General features: G+C 34.0%; 1 protein-coding gene across 1 annotated transcript in view; it reads left to right on the top strand.

Annotated features, from left to right (window-relative positions):
- The window catches only part of LOC122138271 (opsin-5-like), an 82610-nt gene extending 76969 nt beyond the window's left edge, over nt 1-5641 (top strand). Inside the window, exons 6-7 of the mRNA XM_042730157.1 lie at nt 800-995; nt 4715-5641. Of these exons, the coding sequence (XP_042586091.1) occupies nt 800-995; nt 4715-5212 (694 nt within the window). The 3' untranslated portion in view covers nt 5213-5641. The remainder of the gene's footprint in view (nt 1-799; nt 996-4714) is intronic.
- The last annotated feature ends 16169 nt before the right edge of the window (nt 5642-21810 follow it).

The raw sequence follows: 21810 nt of genomic DNA, 5'->3' as shown, positions 1-21810 counted from the left end.
CAAACTAGGCACAGCGTATACGTCAAAATGCCAGCTCCTGTGTCAGCAGCACAACATTGTGGTAGTCTTCTAAGTATACATAAACCCTATGTAGATTCATAAAATAAAGGTTGAATGACTGATGTCACATGGACCATTTTAACAATGTCCTTTAGGGTCAGAAAAAATCTAATTTTATCAAAAATATCTTAATTTGTGTTCCGAAGATGAACATAGGTCTTACAGATTTGGAATGATATGAGGGTGAGTAATTAATGACAGAATTTTTATTTTTGGGTGAACTATCCCTTTAAGTGCTACGTTTTATAGTTTTGGTTAGACAGTGGCTGATTTTGGCATAGCACAGTGGCAGCTTTGCTTTCAGAAAGACTTCAGTATCTACGTAAGTGTAAAAGTCTTAGCAGAGGATGGTTTTGATTCATCAACCTCTGGGCTATGCTCTTTAACCACTCTGCTTAAACTCACCACAGATAGGTCTTGAACCCACAGTCCCTGACTTAGGAGGCTAGTACCTTATCCATTAGGCCACAGGGATTGTGGCTCCTGTACCCCCAATAATTCTCAGTCTCTCTCAGGTGGCCCACTAACAACAACAATCTGGGCATATGAACAAGGGCATATCAGGGTCACCGTAAAAAAAAAAAAAAAAAAAAAAAAAAAAAAAAATGGAGGATGGGGTCTTGATTATCATCACCATACAATCAGTGATTTCAGCCCAAGGAAATAAGCAGAGGCCCTAGAAACTCCAGAGGTGCCCTTGATTATCATCACCATTGATATTTCCTGTCTTCTCTTTCAGGTATGCACCAGGCCAGGATGCTCTGTCCATGTCCTACATTATCTGTCTCTTCCTCTTCTGCTATGCCCTGCCTCTTGCCATCATCCTCCTCTCCTACATACTGATCCTCATCACTGTACGAGGGTCACGGCAGGCAGTACAGCAACATGTGTCGCCACAGACCAAGACAACAAATGCCCATATCCTTATTGTGAAGGTAAGGTGCAAAGCATCATTGCTTAAAGGTGACCTATTATGCCCCTTTTTACAAGATGTAAAATAAGTCTCTGATGTTTTAGTTCAAAATACCCCACAGATAATTTTTTATAGCTTAAATTGCCACTTTTAGGGTATGAGCTAAAACGCGAGATTTTTGTGTATGTTCTTTAAACCTGTTAACCCACACCTGGATGCCGGCGCACTGAACACTCTTTGTTTGCACGTGTCAATGTTTATGAATAAATTCAATGAAAAGAGACATAATTAATCTTGACAAACTGTATATCATTCTAAAAGACTTAGCCTCAAGCATCGACGATAGATTGCTGTCTTTCAATGGAAAGCTCATAAAGAATGTATTTGCTAAATATGTGTTAGCAGTATACATCAAAACATGCATAATCAAAATGCAGTATGTACCAGATTCATCGTAATAACGAGTCATAAACGCATCCACAGCTGTAAATCCTGGTTTAGTTAGAAAGGTAAAGGACCACTGAACATAGAGTTCTATATCCCACAGAGCACTTTTAGTCCAACGAAACAATAACGTTGTAATATGGATGGTAATTCCTTTGTTTACGTCTCATTTCTTCGGAGATAGTTATTGTTTATACCCTATATGAATAAAAAAATACAGTCACAAAAACAAAAAGACCACCAACCCAAAAAAAAAAAAGTCAAAGATATGCGGAATATTGTTTATTTGAATTCTGGCGATCGACTTTTTGCACAAATAATTATTTTTATTTTATTTTATTTTTCTTCTTCAACATTTTTCATATATGTGTATGTATGTTTTGTGGGGAATGTGGCTGTAACTGATTACCATCTGTCTGACCGCATATCAGCATGTGATTACTGTCTGTATGACAGCTATCGGTGTGAATGCGGTCTATATGAACGGCCATAGAGTGTGATTATTGACTATATGGCCGACCATCTGTATGATTACCATCTGTATGACCAGCCATCAGCATGTGATTACTGACTGTATGAGCAGCTATCAGTGTGGATGCTGTATGTCTAGCAATCACAGTATGTACTTGGCATACATAGTTAATTATTTTTTTCTTATTTATTTTTATTACTCAAAAATTATTCTTATTGTATTTTTCTAGTGTTCAATAAATCACGTATACGATGTCTAAGATTCTGTCTATTGTTTTATAATTGAAAAACTATGCAGTGGTATGTATAATGACTAAAATAGTTTGAAGAACCCTTGAATACATTTGGAAAATATTTTTCCTCGTGGGACTAGACATAGTCTCAGAAAAATGGTTTCAGGAATCTCATTTTTCATTCTATCTTCTAAAGATTTGAAATATAAACTTGTGAGACATGTGACTTTCAACCCATTACTTTTCTGGATTGCTTCAGGACTGATTCTATGTATTTTTATATGAAAAAAAAAGTGTGGTAAAAAAAAAAAAAATTCAAGGCACTTCAGTGTCTATAACTTTTTATCTTTTTGAGCATTATCAACTATGGATGATAGATAGTAAAGCCCAAGGGTCTTCCTTCGAAAGACACCAAAATCGTATGTGTAGCAAACTGAAGTCAGGAACTGTTACAATTTAAAGTTAGGTAGGTCATTTTCAGCTCTGAGTCTCAAAATGGGGGTGCATGTTAACAGGTTAAATGCAAATGAGCTGGTGCTCCCGGCCCCGTTTCAGAAGAGGGTGGAGCTTCAAGAGCTCAATCTCCGGCAAACAAATAAACATTCCACTATTAGTACAAGCCTGTTATCTTTACAGCAAAATGTACGCTTTTTAAAGTCAGTCATCTGATTGTAATGTGTATAATAAATGCGTGTTTACGGGGAGCATGTCACGCAGTTAAAATAAAGACATACGTAGCTGGTCTCATGGTAGTCTCGCGTAGCCAGACCTTCAGACTGAAGGTCTGGATTTCATGGCAGCTTTCATTGGCCAAGGCCCGCCCATGAGGCCGTTTGACCGACATGTCAAACAACATGGCGTGGAAATGTCGCCACAATAACAGACTCTCTGTAAAACTCTCTGACATATTTGAAAGATTCTATGCCACAAACTTTAAATATTTCATATACTTTTGAAAATCCAGGGTTTAGTTGATCCCAGTAAGTTCTCGTCATCACAGTTGTAAACAAAACGGCTTTCTTTTTTCATGAGGGGATTTGGCGCCACGGTATCTTTGTTTCGAGGTGGAACGTTAAAGAACGCAACACACATCTCACGGAAATCCTGTACAATTCAACCAACCCAATGACGACTTCGACACTCCTGAAGTGTTTCCACTTTTGTGTCCCATATGCATCAGACATTTAGCCAGCGGTCCGTGGGCGTAATGTCTGAGTCTGAGACTAGTCTCATGGTGCCTTCACATGCTATTTATAATTCCCACTTGTGATTATGAGGTAAACAAATTCAAAGGGTCGACTTCACATTGCTTTCATATGCAGTTTTTTAACTACCATATTCCTGTTTACAATCATTCTGGTAGCATGTGAAGGCAGCACCAGTGAAAACAGGCAGAGATAATTGTAGTTTTAGCAACATTAGCCTTACAGAGTGCCAAGGCCCTTTCAAAAAGACTATTTGGAAAACAAACGTATTATACTTACTGTGTGGAGCTGACGTTCGCACATGAAGTGTTGGTACTGATCCCCTAAACATACAGGGGACTTTACTGATTTTTTTCCGGGATATTTCTGGGAAATTTAACCACAGTGTCAGATGGAGGGAGTCAATGGGGACTCCTATGTTCGTTGGTGCATCCCAAAACACGACACTTAATGCGTCTTTAGCGCTGACATTGTATATCTTCAGCAGCTGACATTACAGCAAGAAGACAGTAATGGTGGACTGCTGCTTCTCACTCAAGGATATGTCTGTGCTAATAGGGCAGAAAGCGTCACAAACGAGCGGGACTTTTTCCCTAAGGTGACATGTACATAGCGGGAAATCTGGAACTGCTCGTTTGGAGAGGCTGTTTATGATTTACTGGTATTATATAAAAAATGAGTGGGTAGATTTTTAACATTATAGGCTGTTGGTCTTCACACACTGCAGCCGCACAAATGTGTACAAATGCCTTCTAAAAGTGATATTTTTTTTTTTTTTTTGCATAATAGGTCCCCTTTAAAGGAACCGGGTGCAATAACATGTAGAGTCATAAAAAAAGAAATGTTTTCAGACTGGGCTCCAGGAAGCAATGGCTAATGATATCAATTACTGTTACGTGTCTGATATTGTAGAGAGTGATATGTTAAATGCATTACTGTTCTGATACTGTACATGGACTTATTGATGAGACCGTATAATTTGCTCGTTCTCTTCTTTTTCGTTATCAGTTTCTAATTCAAACTTATATGGCTAAATCCAATATTGTAGATCATTAACTACATAAATTAACAGAGTGAAAGTGGAATAGGTAGTCCAAGCTTGTGTAAATGAGTGGAGGACAGGACTAATTTGTATAATGGATTTGTATATATACTAAATGAGAAAAGGATGTAGAGTTATTTTCAAGCCATTTTAAGGAAGACTTTATTTTCACATCATTTTGATTATTTGCATTAAGGGATCAAATTAATGAATGCAGGGGGTTTTAATTTCTAGTGTAGCAAAGTACAACAGTGCTTTGCAACTGCAAGTGAAGAATGACTCATTTACTTCTTTTCTCCAGAAAGTGTGGAAATATTCTCATGAGTTATTTCTGATTCTTTCATAGCTCTCAGTGGCGGTGTGCATCGGTTTCCTGACCGCCTGGAGCCCTTATGCTGTTGTGGCAATGTGGGCCGCATTTGTGGAACCCAGTAAGGTTCCCCCTATAGCCTTTGCATTAGCAGCTATCTTTGCCAAATCCTCCACCATCTACAACCCTGTGGTGTACCTGGTATTCAAGCCCAACTTTCGCAAATCTCTGAGCAGGGACACCGCTCAGATTCGAAAACGAATATGTTCCAGCCCATGCAAAGGAAGCCCTGTGCCTGGTGAGAAGGATCTTCAACGGCAAACATCTCTACACTGCAACAAGGATGCTAGCAATTCCACTCGACTCTCCAATGGCCTGGTGGACAGCCATGGGGCTTGTCTTCATTGCACAGAGGCGTACCTTCATTGTCAACAGACCCCGCCCCAAAGGACTGCCTGTGTGCTGATTGGTACATCCTACAGCGAGGTGACTGTGAGTCAGCTGCCGGAGAAGATGCAAGCTGACCTTCTGTGAAGGCCCTGTAGGCTCTCCTCTTGCCAGCATGAGGACAAATATGAGGAATAGATTGATGGGCGGCCTTAAAATGAAATTTCTGGCCACTAGAGACAAACTGTGGTCACTTCTGATTCTGATGTCACGTATATTAGGAGCTGCAAAACAATTGACCCTGCACTAAGTCCCACCTTAAAATTGTTACTGACCAGTCCTACCATAGCAACTGTTGTTTCAAACTAACTTGTGCTATTTTACTGAAAGTCTATTCACAGAGATTTGTGATTCATTCAACTGTGAAAAATAACAAAAGATAAGTTATATGAGGTAAGCAGCTGCAAAACATTTTGGGATTTTCTTAACTTCAGTAGTTAGTTGTACCAAGTAGTTTTTGAGGAAGAGTGGTTGTTCACTATTATTTTAAGTTAAATCAAGCTTCCTAAGCAAAAACATCTGACACAACATTAAGAATTTGTTGAACGTTGATTATTTGGTTAAATAAACTATCAGTATAACTTTAAATTATAATAAGATGCATTTTCTAAATGTGTGTTATTGATGTTACTGTGAACAATTTATCCTTACATATACTTAATTTTATTTTATTTCATTTCATTTCATTTTTTTTTTTTTTTTTGACATTGTTATTTTTAATTAAATGGTCTCAATTAATGAAAATGCCACAATATTCTGGTGAATCAACTATGCTGAACTTCACCAATCATTTTGTAATCACTTAATACCTGACCCTTTCTTACAATCGAAGTCTTACATTCATAACTTCCTCCGTCTAGACAGAATACTCAATTGTATGTCACTATACAGAAAAAAAAAAGATCTGTCATTACATCCACAACATTGTGACTATAGGAAAAAAGTTCCTACAACTGTCTAGCCCTGACAGTTAATACACTTAAAATTGCTTCGCTGTTGATAATATAGATGAATTCAAAGAACTGGGCAAACCTAACTAAAAACAACACAAATCACACTAATGGTGACTCGAAAATTTAAAACATCAAAAACACAAATATATTGTCAACATTTAATTCTAAATAACAGTTAATGTACACATCTTTGTAATTTCCCATGTTCTGATCAAATAAGGGATTATGGGTATTCCTCCTACCACAGTGCCACTTTAGAGGGCATACTCAGTAATGCAGCTATGTGAGGTTCAAATTGTTTAACTTTTATAGCTTTACATAAGCAAACTCAAACAATTCACATCTTTACTTTTCACTTAACCTAAAGGAAAATATTAAATACATGCCATACAATATATCAAAACAATAATATTCAAATCGAGTCGAGCTGTGATTAAAGTAATTACAGACAATTATAAGCTGGGCAGAATGAGTGATAAAACTTAACATTATACTTTATCACTATTTAAAGTAACCTAAAAGTAAATATTTACTTTTTATATCAATGTCAGCTTATTATATTAGATAGTTTAGATTGTATCTAACAAATTGGAAATTTTGAAAACATCTGGATTTTTTAGAAGTGCTCCTACAGAATGTTCTGTTAGGCTTGTCTGAGCCAAGGAGTCGGTGTTGGGCTGGTCGCTTAACATGATTCCGTTAGCTCCTGCTGGTAGATTGCGTTATTACACCATCTAGGCATTGTAGTGGTTACTACAAGTTATCCGATATCCCATAAATCCTTCAGACTGGTCAGCTGACAAAATATCTGCTTATTTTATTGTTTTAACCGTTAAGGTGAAATTCCTTATCTGATGCCCCAAAATAAAAAGAAAGGAGTCATCTGACACTTTCACTCTTACATCTGACCAAAACTCACTTCTTAAAGGAAATAGTTCACCCCAAAATGAAAATGTTGTCATCATTTACTCACATACCCACATGTCGTAAGAGTTTCTTTCTTATGCTGAATATAAAAGAAAATAGTTTGAAAAATGCTGGTAATCAAACAGTACTTCTTTCCCTACTATGGAAGTCAATGGGGACCAACAACTGTTTGGTTCTTCAAAATTCTTTAAAATATCTTCTTTTGTGTTCAACATAATAAAATAAACTTTTATATGACATGAGGGTGAGTAAATGATGACAACATTTTCATTTTGGGGTGAACTATTCTTTTAAGTTGGTGCCACATGTGAGAACCACTACAACAGTATGTATCACTGGCAAAATATATTTATTCTGACCAAATTAATTTTTGCAAGTAATATTATAAATATTTCATTATATTATAGTAGAAGTTTGACCAGTGCCTATTGTTTTAATTGAATAGCTAGAAATAGATTTTTTAAATGAATTTTTTTTTTTTTTTTTTTTTTTTTTTTTTGCCTGATTATATCAGCTTAAAACATTTGGGACTGTGCAGGTTCTTGTGATCAGTCAATCAGTGTGGACATGGCATCATCTCCCTGCTGCTCCAGAGCTGTTTGTCATGTGGCTTCTATGGCTAAAGTGATTAAAAATCCTATATCAACAACTGAGTGCCTATGAGCAATATTGGCTGGTTTTAAATCACATACAGTACTTGTGTGAGCTAAGCAATTGTCATTGAGATAAATGGAAACGCTTAATGGATAGCTTTTACCTCTTTGGTCTGAGAAAGCAACAATAACCAAGGGGCGGAGCTTAGGTCAATTCAGGATGCCAAGGAGTTTCTAAGGATCACAAGAGATTTCTCAGAGGTGTACAGGAACTGGAAACTCTGTCCAACTACTCCATTTTACTATCCACTGAAAACCCACATAGGTCATAAAAAGTGTTTATGTGAAAATCTCTCATAGTGGTGAACCATTACTTTGCCAGCATCACCAACATAGGAAACAGTGGCTGAATTTGTTTAACTAATCACAGCTGTTGGCTGATGAGATCTTGTGATATTGGAGGAAGGTAATTAATCTTTCAATAAAGTAGTGACAAAGAAGAAGAGGAAAATCTTGTTTGTCATTGCTTAATGTTCCACCAACTTCTCTATGGAGAAAGAGAGAAAGAATAAAAAAGACAAGGGTCAGCTAAAGGAGTAAGCCTTGGGAAGGACATGAGTTTCGTGACTAGTTCAAGAGCACAACATCCAACATCTATGTCAGCAGACCGTCTGTATGCTGTACTGACATTAACATCCTCATAAAATGTTCTTTGTGTTCTACAAAAGTATCTGTGAGTTCCACAATGCACTGTGTTTTATGTATACCCTGTGTATATTGTTGTTAAACACCACTAACAGTTATGCAAAGAAATCATTTACAACTTGCATGCAATATTAGTTTTTTTTTTAAAAGCAGCTGCAACTAAAATACATTTCTGGATGTGGGAATATGATATCATATGACATTCTCAAACAATGCAGCATTTATTGCTATTTTCATCAGTGAGCCAAGATAGACTACAAGACTCCATTAGCTGACTGATTTCAATCTGCCATTCCTTTTAAAAGTAGAACAAGTTCAATTAATCAGAGATGATCAATAGATGATCAATAGAATGTTCTTATCCATTCATATATTCTTTTTATTTGATCACAAAATATGATATTTGAATATTACTCACTTTCCATAAAACCCATAGAGTGTCCTTAGAGCATATGATTATATATATTATAGTTAAGTTAAAATATACATACATCTTTAAAAAAAGAAAGAAAGAAAAAAAAAATTCTACATATTCTGTCAAACTGAGGAGGTTCATGTTAAAAATATGTGGAATTTCAGTTTATTCATAATCAAAGTTCAATGCTTAATTTGAAATTTATATTTGAAATTTGAAATAAATATTTGCCACAATATTTTGTATACTGTCTATCTGACAGTGTTGAGTGAAAGGCATTTATTGAGAAAATGAAAAAATCAGGAGATTTGCACTAAAAGGTAATATAAGCAAAGACCCATACTTGGCTTATCTACTATTAATGCCAAAACACACACACACACACACACACATTTATATACTGTATATATATATATATATATATATATATATATATATATATATATATATATATATATATATATATAACATATCCTGCAATAATCATATACTGCATATCATGTGATTTATGGAAGGATACTGTGTGTAAAACAATAAGGTGACAATTATGATAAACCATTCTTCCCTAAATCTTCACTTAATCTTAATCTTCATTTTCAATTAACAAAATATTTACCATATATTCAAGATTGAAACACAACATGGAAATGTCCTTGACCGATTTGGTGAGATTTTTCACCCATGTGATTCCCTCAAGCTATAGGGGAATCTGGGAAAATGAGAGTGACCTTGCCAAGAATCCAAAATGACTGCTTGTTTATTTGAGTATAGACTAGTCCTTAGCCTGAGCTCTATTTTAAAACAGCTACAGCCTGCGGGAACTGTGAAAATCCTCCTTTAGCAGTTGCACTGAATTTCGCCCCTTGATTTAAAACCTGTATTTTTTTCAGGCTGTGAGCTTTCACTTCTGACTAATGTCACTATGTGGAGTCATCTTTACTCAGAGGGCAGATTTACAAAAGGCTAAGCTTATTCCTAAACCCAGCCTTAACCCATCATTTACTTCATCTGGATTGCTAATCTGCTCCCCAAATCACCCCAGAATGACATTTACCTCTCGAATTGTTGATCAACGGGACAAGCATAGTGTATTTCTCACCTGTACATGTGCTGATATCAGATTCAAACAAAAATGAGTCATGATTTAGCTTTCCTGTGTCCTGATACGTCTTTCTGTTAAAGGGACAGTCACCCAAAAATATTAGTTTTGTCATCATTAACTCACCCTCATGTCATTCCAAACCCGTTTGAACCTTTTGAAACACACACACACACACACACACACACACACACACACACACACACACACACACACACAGATGCAATGAAAGTAACTCCAAAAAGAATATTAAGCAATGAAAATGTTCTGTTGCACTGCAACGAGACATATTGCACCAATCTGATGCTGCTGATTAAACACACAAGAAACACTGAAAGAAAGGAATACTTTGGAATGATGTGAGGGTGAGTAATTGTTGGCGGAATGTTCATTTTGGGGTAAACTGTTCCTTTAATTTCTGGTCACACTGACCATAGTATATTCTGTAAATAAGATTGCAACAGAGTTCATATTACTGGCAATAATCTTGATGAAGCTTTGGAATGCACTGTGCAAAGAAATGTTTACATATCATGCAACAGTCATTTTGTAAATAAAAGTTTATGTTTATTAAAATATCTTGCTGTTCCCAAATCATCTAGAAATGAAAATTAAGAATTTGACCCAGTAATTTTGTTGTTTTTGTAATTTAATTTTTTTCAATGTCTATACATATTTTTATTCATTTTTATTTCAGTTTGTTGTAATTATTTTAGTACATTAAGTTTAACTAAATGATAATTAGAAATGTTTCCTTAGCAACTAGCTGTATATACAGTGTATATATATATATATATATATATATATATATATATATATATATATATATATATATATATATATATATATATATATATATCCAAGTAAAGTTTTATTATTCCTTTTATGTCCTTTATCTATGAATTAACTGGAAATATTAATGACCAATTTTAAACTTGGCCCACTTACTGTAAAATACATTGCAAATGTCAAATGCAAGACTTATGCAAGAATTATATGCAATCTAAAAATAATGACTTTTCTGCGAAAGACACCTGCTTGGACTTCAGCAGAATTGTTGCTCATAAAATGAGCTGATGCTTGACAGCCCTTAGCAAACATTTGGTACTGAATGGATATACTGTAAAACTTTCATAAAGAGGTCTTTCTCTACATCCAAGAGTTTGGTTATCAATAAGGTATTTGTTTTTAAATCTGTAACTTCATGGTTCTTGCATGGCTGTGAGAAATACATCTAATCTAAAAGTTCATAAAAACAAAACAGTGTTTGAGGTTTAACATCCGAAACTAAAGAGAAAACCTGAATACTAAACCAAAGGCTCTTCTAAAAGCAACGCAGATAAAAACTGAGAATTGATTTCTAATGTGTTTCTTTTTTTTATGTAAGTAATTTTTTGTACAAAAATAATATTGAAATGTTTTATGATTATTTCACTCTTTGCTTAGATTATAATTTTTTAAACCAACAACAAAGGCATTTAAAAAGTATGAAAAATGAAGTCATGGAAAAATATTAAATACTTATGTTGCGAGTGTCAAAATTAGTGCTGTCAAATGATTAAAAGTTTTTATTTACATAATATATCTGTGTGCTGTGTATATTTATTATGTATATATAAATACACACACACGCAGTATATATTTTGAAAATATTTACATGCATTTACATGTATATATTTATATTCATCTAATTTATATTATAAATATTTTTTATATATAAACGTAACATACTTTTCTTACATATATACATGTATGGTTGTGAATTTATATATACATAATAAATAAACACAGTATACACGTATATTATGTAAACAAAAACTTTTATTTTGGATGCGACTAATCACGATTAATCGTTTGACAGCACTAGTCGAAATATATCAGATACTCTGAACTAGCTTATATTACTGCCTTCAGGTGAACCTCAGAAACTTTACGAATAGCCTTCTTGCTCCAACCAAAGTGACATAAATTCATCTCATGGCATAATTACAACTTCCCAGGAGGGCTTGAAAGCCCCATCAGTTCCAGCTCTGCTTCAACACACCTGTCTGTGATTTTCTAGTAACTCTGAAGCCCATGATTGGGTTCAGGTGTGTTGTGCTGGATTGGGGTTGGATCTGAACCCTGCAGGACAGCTCTCCATGAGCAGGGTTTTAGATCCCTGTTTTAAAGTTAAAATAATAAATAATTCTAAATTGAATGCTACTTTTTATTGTGCATTAATATGGTATGTATATATAAATTTATATTTATATTAATTATATTAATTATATTATATTATTTAAAACTGATTATTATACTGTGATAAAAGAAAACAAAATATGATTTCCATCTTTAAAATTTCACCCAATTCCACGCACACACACAAACACACACACACACACACACACACACACACACACACACACACACACATATATATATATATATATATTACTGCTCACAAAGGGATCAGGTTTTTTTGTTTGTTTGTTTGTTTGTTTGTTCTTTCCAAATGTTTTGTAAGCAGCAAATCAGCATATTGGAATGATTTCTGAAAGTTCATGTGACACTGAAGACTGGAGTAATTCAGCTTTGATCACAGAAATAAATTCTAAAATATATTACAATACAAAATAGCTATTTTAAATTGCAATAATATTTCACAATATTGCTGTATTGATTGATTGATTAATTAATTGATTGATTGATTGATTGATTGATTAAATTTGACAGCTACAAAGGCTTTGAACATTAAAACTATATATAATATTGTAAGGATAAAGATGAAACATAGAAATGTGATCTCGAGAAAAGAGTATTATTCATAATGTCATGTCAGGGCAAGTTGTCACAGGTTTTTAGTCTTACAAATTGAAACAATTTATTTACTAGAATATGGACTTTTTTTTTTTTTGCCATCTGTATGTTCATTTATTTGCCGTTTGAGCACAGTGCTTTACTGTTTGAACTGAAACATAGTTTTAAGATAATTCTGTGCTAAGAGGTTAATGCATCACACAGATCTGCTAACATAGTGCACATGAACAAAGCAGGAAACAGACACAGAGAACAATAGAGAAGAAAAGCCGGCGTTTGAGGGGTTCATTTGAGCCGATGGCTTTTGCATCTTTCAGTGATGCAGATGTCTTAAGGGCCACACAGCACATACAATGACTTTATGTGGCTCGACAGGCTGGCTAAATAAGCGGCCAGCACTTTCTGCATAGTCATCTAAATAAGGTTACATAACCAAACAGATGTAGCAATTTTGCATGCTGTGCTGCTCTGGCATCAGCTGACCCTGCTATCCTAAACAACACCTTACTTCTGATTATCACCTACAAATGAGCTCTTCTTCTCTCTAAATACACAGGGATGACTTCATGAGTATGCTTTGCATTTCAGAACAGCAGGCAAGACAGAAAGAAAATGGCCTCCATTGTGGTAAAGTGTTGCAAATGGTTGATTTGTGGTTGCTAAGGTGTTTTAGTGTGTTGATGTGTGTATATTTTGATTGTATTGTGGTTGCTAGGGCATTTCTAGGGTGTTTTAGCTTGTTTCTTACTGGCCCAAATCAGGGTTATTACAGTTAACTAAAACAAACTAAAACTAAATGTATAAATAAATGTATATATAAATAAATATATATTTATAAATAAACAGAATAAATATATAAATAAGTTCCTTAAATTAAAGTTACTTAAAATAAAGTTACTTAAAATAAACATTATAATTAAATATATATTTAAAAAAAAAATGATTTTTTTTTTTTTTCTTAAACTTTTTTTTTTTTTGGGTTCCACAATATTTCACATTTTCATTTATAGTTTGACATGATGGACTAAAATATCTAAACCTAAAACGGAAATAAAAAGTAATAAATACGATATAATTCTACTAAAATAACTCTAGAGCTTGATTAGCTGGGTTTCCATCACCCCACATTTATGCACATTTTGAAGTATCACATCAGAATCGAGTGATGGAAATGCTGAATTTCGAAAAAAAAAAAAGTTTTTACGCACACTTGAGGTGGTTTTTGACTTGTGCGAAAAAGGGTTAATGCGAATAATGGGAGATGGAAATGCATTTTGCGAATAAATTCAACCAAGCGCATCAAAAAAGTCAAATGACTTTGCACTATGGGACTGTAAATCCTGAATAACCAGCGGACCGATCTTGTTCCACAGCATCTGAAATGTTGTTATGGTCATTCGGAAATCCCAGAGCAAATTCTGTCATTAAAGTATTTCTGTATAATTGCCTCCCGGAACTGATAAACGACTGCGTTCCCAAACAGCAGGATCCACCTCCGAAAGCAATAACCGCATTCATTGTGTTTCGTCTGCTCATTCTGAGGTGCAAGTAATTTATAGGAAAATTATTATATTCAGTAGCTTCTCCTACTTTTCTTAGTGATGTATGGTGCCAGTTTTTTAAGGAAGTGGCGAGTTTGTTCTCTTTGACTCGTTGGATGGAAACGCAAATTTTTTGTGCGATATTCCAGTTTTGCACATAAGTTAAATTCGCAACTTTGTATGGAAATCCGGCTAGTGACAGGCAGTCTGACCAATCATAACATCTTGCCCGAAAAACAAATCAGACAAAACTTGAAAACTTCCCAAATATAAGTTTTTGTTTACATGATATGTCTGTGTACCATGTCTATTTATTATGTAGCCTATATATAAATACACGCACATACACGTACTGTATATATTTAAGAAAATATGTTATGTTTATATATTACATATATTTATAATATAAATGTATAATACATGTAAATACATGTACATATTTTCAAAATATATGCTGTATGTGTGTGTATTTATTTATACATAATAAATATACACAGTACACACATATAGCATGTAAACAAAAACTTTTCAAATAAATATTATTATGAAATTATGAAATATGAATAAATACATAAGTGGTGCAAAAAAGCATTTTAACATTTTCAGTTTTAAACTATAATACATTTGAATTTAATTGCAGTTAAGATGCAACATTTTATACAGTTTAGAGTAGGCCTACATTATTTCTGTAATAAGTTCTCTTTTAAAAAGTATGCTTTCTTTTTCACAATTGGAGTCCACCACAAAGTCTCTATGTTAGTTACTACACATAAAGCTGAATTTGCTGATATAACACTTGATTTGATATATGATTTTGAACATTAAGATCTGAAACAATAGCACGACTGGTTGCTGTTCTAGCTGAGGGCGGCTGTAGTGGTTGAGTTTGGGGCGTCTGCTGAGAATTGTCACACCAACTGTTGTGGAGCTTCCCAGTGACTCCCAGCGACACGTTTGCACGAATTACGAATTTATGTTGGCGTGTGTATCTCTCAGCTCAGCTGTCATCACTTCAGGACACACACACACACACGGTCTGGCTACTGCTCTTCAGTGTATGTATTTGTGAGTTTTGTGGGAATGTATGCCCTTAATTTGTGTGAGAATGCAAGATTTCCTCTCTGTGCGAGGGGCAGGGAGAGAAAGAGAGGAGAATGGATCGTTTGTCCTCATCATCGTCTCGTTACATCATAAATGTAAAAGGACAGTTGTTTCGCATGATGAAGCGAGCCTCATGAGGATGCATGGGCTCATTTTGCCAACTGCTAACAAATTACAGACAAGCTGTAACCTTGGTTTAACCTCGGGTTATTCACCGTAAAATCACATTTTCCATCATACTGTGAAATAATTGCACTTTTAAAAATGTTTTCTGTATAATCACAAAAATGTGTGTTGTGTAATAACCTTCAGAAACACTCACTACTTTTTTATAAATATGTTTTACACAATTAAAAATGAATAGTAGTTTTGAAAAACAAGTTTTACATGTAGCCTCATATGAGATGAAGACAGTAATATCAGTGGCCTAATAAAAGCTGTTTTTATTTTTTGGAGCTGCAAAGTTTAGACATGACCAACTCTCTGCAGTCTTCCTATTATTGAACATTTTACTTGAAAGAAAAATAGTTTATTCTAAATTAACCTGTAAAATTCCACAAAATGGTTAACATTTTTATAATATTTATTCATTGATTAAACGTGTCATGAAATGGAAGTAGTTACAGATAATTTCTTCTGTTTTGGAAAAACCAGATATAACCAGTTATTTTTACATTTGTAATTTTCATTAAAGAAACAAATTAAAAAAAATTATATATATATATATATATATATATATATATATATATATATATATATATATATATATATATATTAACATGCACAGATTAATCATTCATAATAATACTATTAACAGAAAATAGAGTGAATTTCATTTCATGCCATATGTAATGTTAATTTATAAATGTTCATTGTTAATGTTTGTTATATTGCACTGATTAATGTTCATTTACACACTCTTTTAAAGAAAGTACAAAAGCTGTCATTAAAGCAGTATCTTTTCAAAAGGCACACCTTTGCACATTATTTATCCCTAATGGATGCATATCTAAAAGGTACATATTAGTACCTTTTGAAAGGGTGACAGCTTCTGTACCTTAGTTAAATGTTAAAGTGAACAACATGGTGTAAAAGTGTTGTTTATTATAAATTCATGTCAGCTACTGCATTAAGTAGTGTTAACATATGAAACTTTGTTTTGTTAAAGTGTTACCCATTATTTGTGCCTGGTTGTGAACTGCACATTTCAACAGTTTAAGTGACTGAAAACACTTACAACTTTAACATACTTTAAATGTATGAGTAGACCACTTATTACAGAAATAATATACGTTAAAAGTATATACTAAAGCATGAACTGAATGTAATATTTTCAGATGCCAAACTGCATGTTATTTACAATTAAATGAAATAGTATTGTAGTTAAAGTTCATATTAAATGCAGTTAGTTGAACTTAAGAGTGCTTTTTTGACCCACTTAAAGGGATAGGTCACCCAAAAATGAAAATTCTGTCTTTAATTACTCATTTGCCTCAATTACTCTCTAAACCTGTAAGACCTCTGTTCATCTTCAGAACACAAATTAAGATTTTTTTTTTTTTTTTTTTTTTTTATATTTTTATCAGAACAAGGTACATTGAAAGTATTCAGTGACAGAGGCACTCTCAAAGGCATTCATTTTTACTTTTTCTACCCACAACATAAAGAACAAGGAAAAGAAAAAAAGAAAAAAAAAGAAAAAAAAAGAAAAAAAAAAACCAAAAAAAAAAAAAAAAAACCTATAGGAGAAGGGGAGGGGTCAATGTATTCAATGTAGGGGGGTTGTTGGCTCAAAGTTGGAGGAGTACATTCTTCTCTATATAGATTATTAAAGGATCCCATGTCTTGTAAAAAGTTCTGGTTGATCCTCTGAGAAAATATTAGATTTTTTCAGTTTTTAGAAAAAACATTACATCACTAAGCCATAGTGACAATTTAGGTGGCATTGGTGATTTCCACCATAAAAAAATTAAACTACTAACAATTAAAATTAAAAAATCCAACCCATCCCAAATGAAAGTATTCATGTGAATGTCGTCACTCTGTGACTCCAAACAAAGCCATTATTGGGTTAGGCTGAATTCTTAAATTAAATGCGGAGTTTAAAATTTCAAATATTGAAGACCAAAATTGTCTCAGTTTAGTACATGACCAGAACATATGGGTTAGATCTGCCTTAAATGCATTGCAACGATCACATGTTTCATCTATATTTGGGTATATTTTAGCCAGTTTGGTTTTACTATAATGAACAATCAATTCAACAATCTGTCTCCTCTGTGTCACCCTATAGCGCCATTTTGGAGAGTATCACATACGTAAACAAGGTTTGCTGTTCTGTGTCACAACCAACTCACATACATACGCAACATACATTGCTTACGAATTTAACACACTCCAAAATGGCGCAAGGGTGACACGGAGGAGACGAATACATTGTTTACGTATGTGATACTCTCCAAAATGGTTCCAGGGTGACACGGAGGAGACGAATTGTCGAACACAGTATTCTCGTAGCTTTATAACATTACGGTTGAACCCCAGATGTCACACATTTTAACGATCTCCTTGCTACGTTTCTGAGCCTTGATTGCGTAAGGAATCCTTACTGTCTATGGGAGGGTCAGAGAGCTCTTGGGATGCATCAAAAATATCTTAATTTGCGAAGATGAACAGAGGTCTAATTAATGACAGAATGTTCAATTTTGGGTGAACTATCCCTTTAAGTATGTAATTTCATAATTACTTCTATATTGTCAGTTGAAATATGCTTAAACTGAATGACTAATAAATGATGCAAGATTAGTAAATTATTTCCTTCTCCATGTTCATTTAAAAATATGCATGAACAACTCATATTTCTGGCAAAATGACCCCAATCAATCTATGATATTCTTCTCTGTAGATATGGCTCAGATCCCTCCTTAAAATGTCATATTTCACCCGTCTTATTGTCATAAGATCACAAATCACAAGTCTGATCATGGTTTGAGCTATAATTCATGTCTGTAACTCAAACCGTGTGGGGTGAGTTATGAAACAAAGTTGAATACTTAGGGTTAGGGGTTTGGGTAAAGCCGCTGAGCAACAGTAAAACAGATGGTTGCGTTAGCAAGCGTCACTAATCAGCCACAGCACATTTCCTTGCAACACATTATTTCAGGTTTCAAGCTTCAATTCCTCCTCCATCCTGAAAGTCACTACTGACATCCAATTATCGGTTTCCTGTGATAACCGTCAGCTAACAGAATGCGTCTGCACTTCCTAAAGCAGTGGTTAAGGTGCTTAAGTAGCTACTTACGCTGATCTGCGTTCCACTCTTCATCCACTCAAAGCATATTAAGAATCATGTGAAGACAATATATGTTGCATCAGATGATGTATGACATCTTCTCGCTAAAAATATTCCCTGTTTAACGTCTGGTGGATTATAGAGTGATGGCACAACATGAAATAGGGATTTTAGATTGAATTTGTTGAATTAGGTTGACATAGAGCCATGAGTGTTTCATTGGCTATAGGTCAGACTGCTGTCATCTTCTCATCTTCTTGAGGTGTCTAAAACTGAGGTGAATGAGTCAGTCCGGCTTCATATTCCTCTCACATTCATTCGCGAGGCATTGATTTATGGCCAGGATCTTGGTGTGTGTGTGTGTGAGAGAGAGTATGATTATGTGTGCGCATGTGTGTGTGCGCTGCTTTTCAGAGCTTTGAGTGACAGTCTCTATTAGCAGGCTGTAGAGAGATATTGGACTAAGGAGATTTTCAGTCTGTAGTGAAGTCAGTCAGCTGTGACCATCGGCACACTGAAACCACATCTGAAGACATCACCCACAGGTCTGCTTATCGCTCCTTCTTAGCCCCTCATTCACTCGTTCTCTTTCTCTACCTCCACAATCCTCTCCTGCATTGTCAAAGTCATACTTATTTTCACTTTCTCTGTTTTACTTTCTTGTAATCTAATGTTTAGATGTTCTTCTCTTTACATTTGCCTGAGAACCAGAAATAAGATATTATAATGTTACAAAAAATAACAATGAATAAAAAGTTCAAATGAACACCATTTATTTAAGATATCAAAATAGAGACTTATATTGTTAGAAAATATTTTTATAACTTTTTATCAATGTAAATCAATGTTGCTGAATAAAATTATTAATGTTAAAAAAGAAAACGTTTTATTCATCAAACAATCCTGAAAAAAAGTATGACAGGTTACAAAAAATAAATAAATAAATAAATTACATTGATACCAACATTGATAATAAATCAGCATATTAATGGGCTTATTGTGACACTGAAAACTGGAGTAATGACGCTGAAAATTACAGGTTTGCATCACAGCAATAAGTTTTATTTTAAAATATATATTAAATTAGAATATATTATAAATGTATTAAATGTTAAAGATATTAAAAATTTATAATTCTGTATTTTAGATCAAATAAATTCAGCCTTGATAAACATAAGAAGATTCTTTAAAAGAAAAAAAACATAAAAAAAATTACTGATCCCAAACTTTTATCTGATCCTAACTTATTATTATTATAATAATAATAATGTTCCTGTGGCTCAGTGGTCGAGCACTGTGTTAGCAGCACAAAAGGTTGTGGGTTCAATTCCCAGGGAACACATGTTAGGATAAAAGCATCTGCTTAATGTAAATGTATTATTATCATTATTATTACAATTATATAGACCAATACAAAATTCTGTAATAATTTGTATGCTCAGTGCTAATTTTTGTAATGTTCTCTGTCACAATAATATTATTAAACTATTCTTAGAAGTACCTAAAATCAAAATGTTATTTAGAATGATTTTGAATAAGAATTAATCTACATTTAAAGGCGAATATAAAATACTTTTAAATAATAATATAAAAGAGTATTCATCAGAAAGTCCAGGCTGTCTTAAAACTGTCATATGGTATCAGAGAAATTCATAAATAATAATAATAATGATAAGAGTGGAGAACAAAGATGAATTTCTGAGCTTCAGAAGGATATGATCAGCTGGACTTTCATTTCTAATTTCTTTATGGCCTTCCATCTGTCATCTTGAACCTATATATAGGTAAGCAAATAGCACTTGTGTTCCAACATGGCTCCTCTTGGCTTATATAAAATTCCTCCGAAATTTTCCTTAATAAATCCTCATTTTGTGGTTCTAATTCATGAACAGCGTTTTGTTTTGTTCTCTCTGTGCACTCGTCACCAATCACGCAACGCCGACGTGCTACATCATCCGTTGGAGCGGCTTCCGGTTTTGACAGTCGGCAGAAGTGAGAGAAAAGTGTTTATAAAGCATATACACTTTAATTTTTTTTTAATGACCAATCGTTTTGCTAGATAAGACCCTTATTCATCTTCTGGAATGGTTTATTGCCCTTTGAAGCTGCACTGAAACTGTACTTTTGACCTTCAACCATTTGGAGTCCATGACGTCTACTACATGCTGGAATGTTTTCATCAAAAACCTTAATTTCTTTTCGACAGAAGAAAGAAATACATAAACATCTTGGATGACATGGGGGTGAGTAAATTATCAGGAAATTTTCATTTGAATGTGTCACATATTCCTTCAGAAATCATTTCAAAATATTTATTGATTATCAATGCAGTTTTTTTGACATTATAAACCTTTAAAGTAATGTCATAATTTATATTCATTTAGTTTTTTTCTCCACAATTTATATACAGTGGGTAAAATAAGTATTGTGCACATCACCATTTTTCTCAGTAAATATATTTCTAAAGGTGCTGTTTACATGAAATTTTCACCAGATGTCGGTAACAACCCAAGTAATCCATACATACAAAGAAAAAGAAAAAAATTAGTTCTGAAATTAAGTTCTGTGTAATAAAATGGAATGAACCAGGGAAAAAGTATTGAACACGCTTACTGAAATGTATTTATTACTTCATACAAAATCCTTTGTTGTTAATGACAGCTTGAAGATGCCTTCTGTATGGAGAAACCAGTCGCATGCATTGCTCATGTGTGATTTTGTCCTATTCTTCCACACAAACAGTCTTCAAATCTCAAAGGCTCCATGGGCCTCTTCTATGAACTCTAATCTTTATGTCTTTCCATAGATTTTCTATTGGATTCAAGTCAGGTGATTGCCTGGCCATTCACTTACTTTCTCTGAAACCAATTGAGAGTTTCCTTGGCTGTGTGTTTGGGATCATGGTCTCGCTGGAATGTCCACCATTGTTTTAATATTCATCATCCTGGTAGATGGCAGCAGATATTTATCAAGAATGTCTCAGTACATTTTTCCATTCATCCTTCCTTCAATTATATGAATTTTGCCAGTGCTACACCATGATGTTTTGGGGTGATGTGCCATTTGACCTCCAAACATGGTTTGGTGTATTATTGCATCCAAAGAGTTGTTGTCTCATCTAGCCAGACTATATTCTCCCAGTATTTTTTATTTATTTTTTTGTTATATTTTTAAATCAGTGCAATCATCACACTCTACTAGCTAATGTAGGCATCTAGACCACATTTTATATAGCAAAACCAAAAAAGAAAAAAGAAGGA

The sequence above is a fragment of the Cyprinus carpio genome, chromosome B8 (genome assembly GCF_018340385.1).
Source record: "Cyprinus carpio isolate SPL01 chromosome B8, ASM1834038v1, whole genome shotgun sequence".
In the NCBI taxonomy this organism is placed as follows: domain Eukaryota; kingdom Metazoa; phylum Chordata; class Actinopteri; order Cypriniformes; family Cyprinidae; genus Cyprinus; species Cyprinus carpio.
The sequence above is the reverse complement of the archived record's forward strand: the minus strand, read 5'-3'. Positions and strand labels throughout refer to the sequence as shown.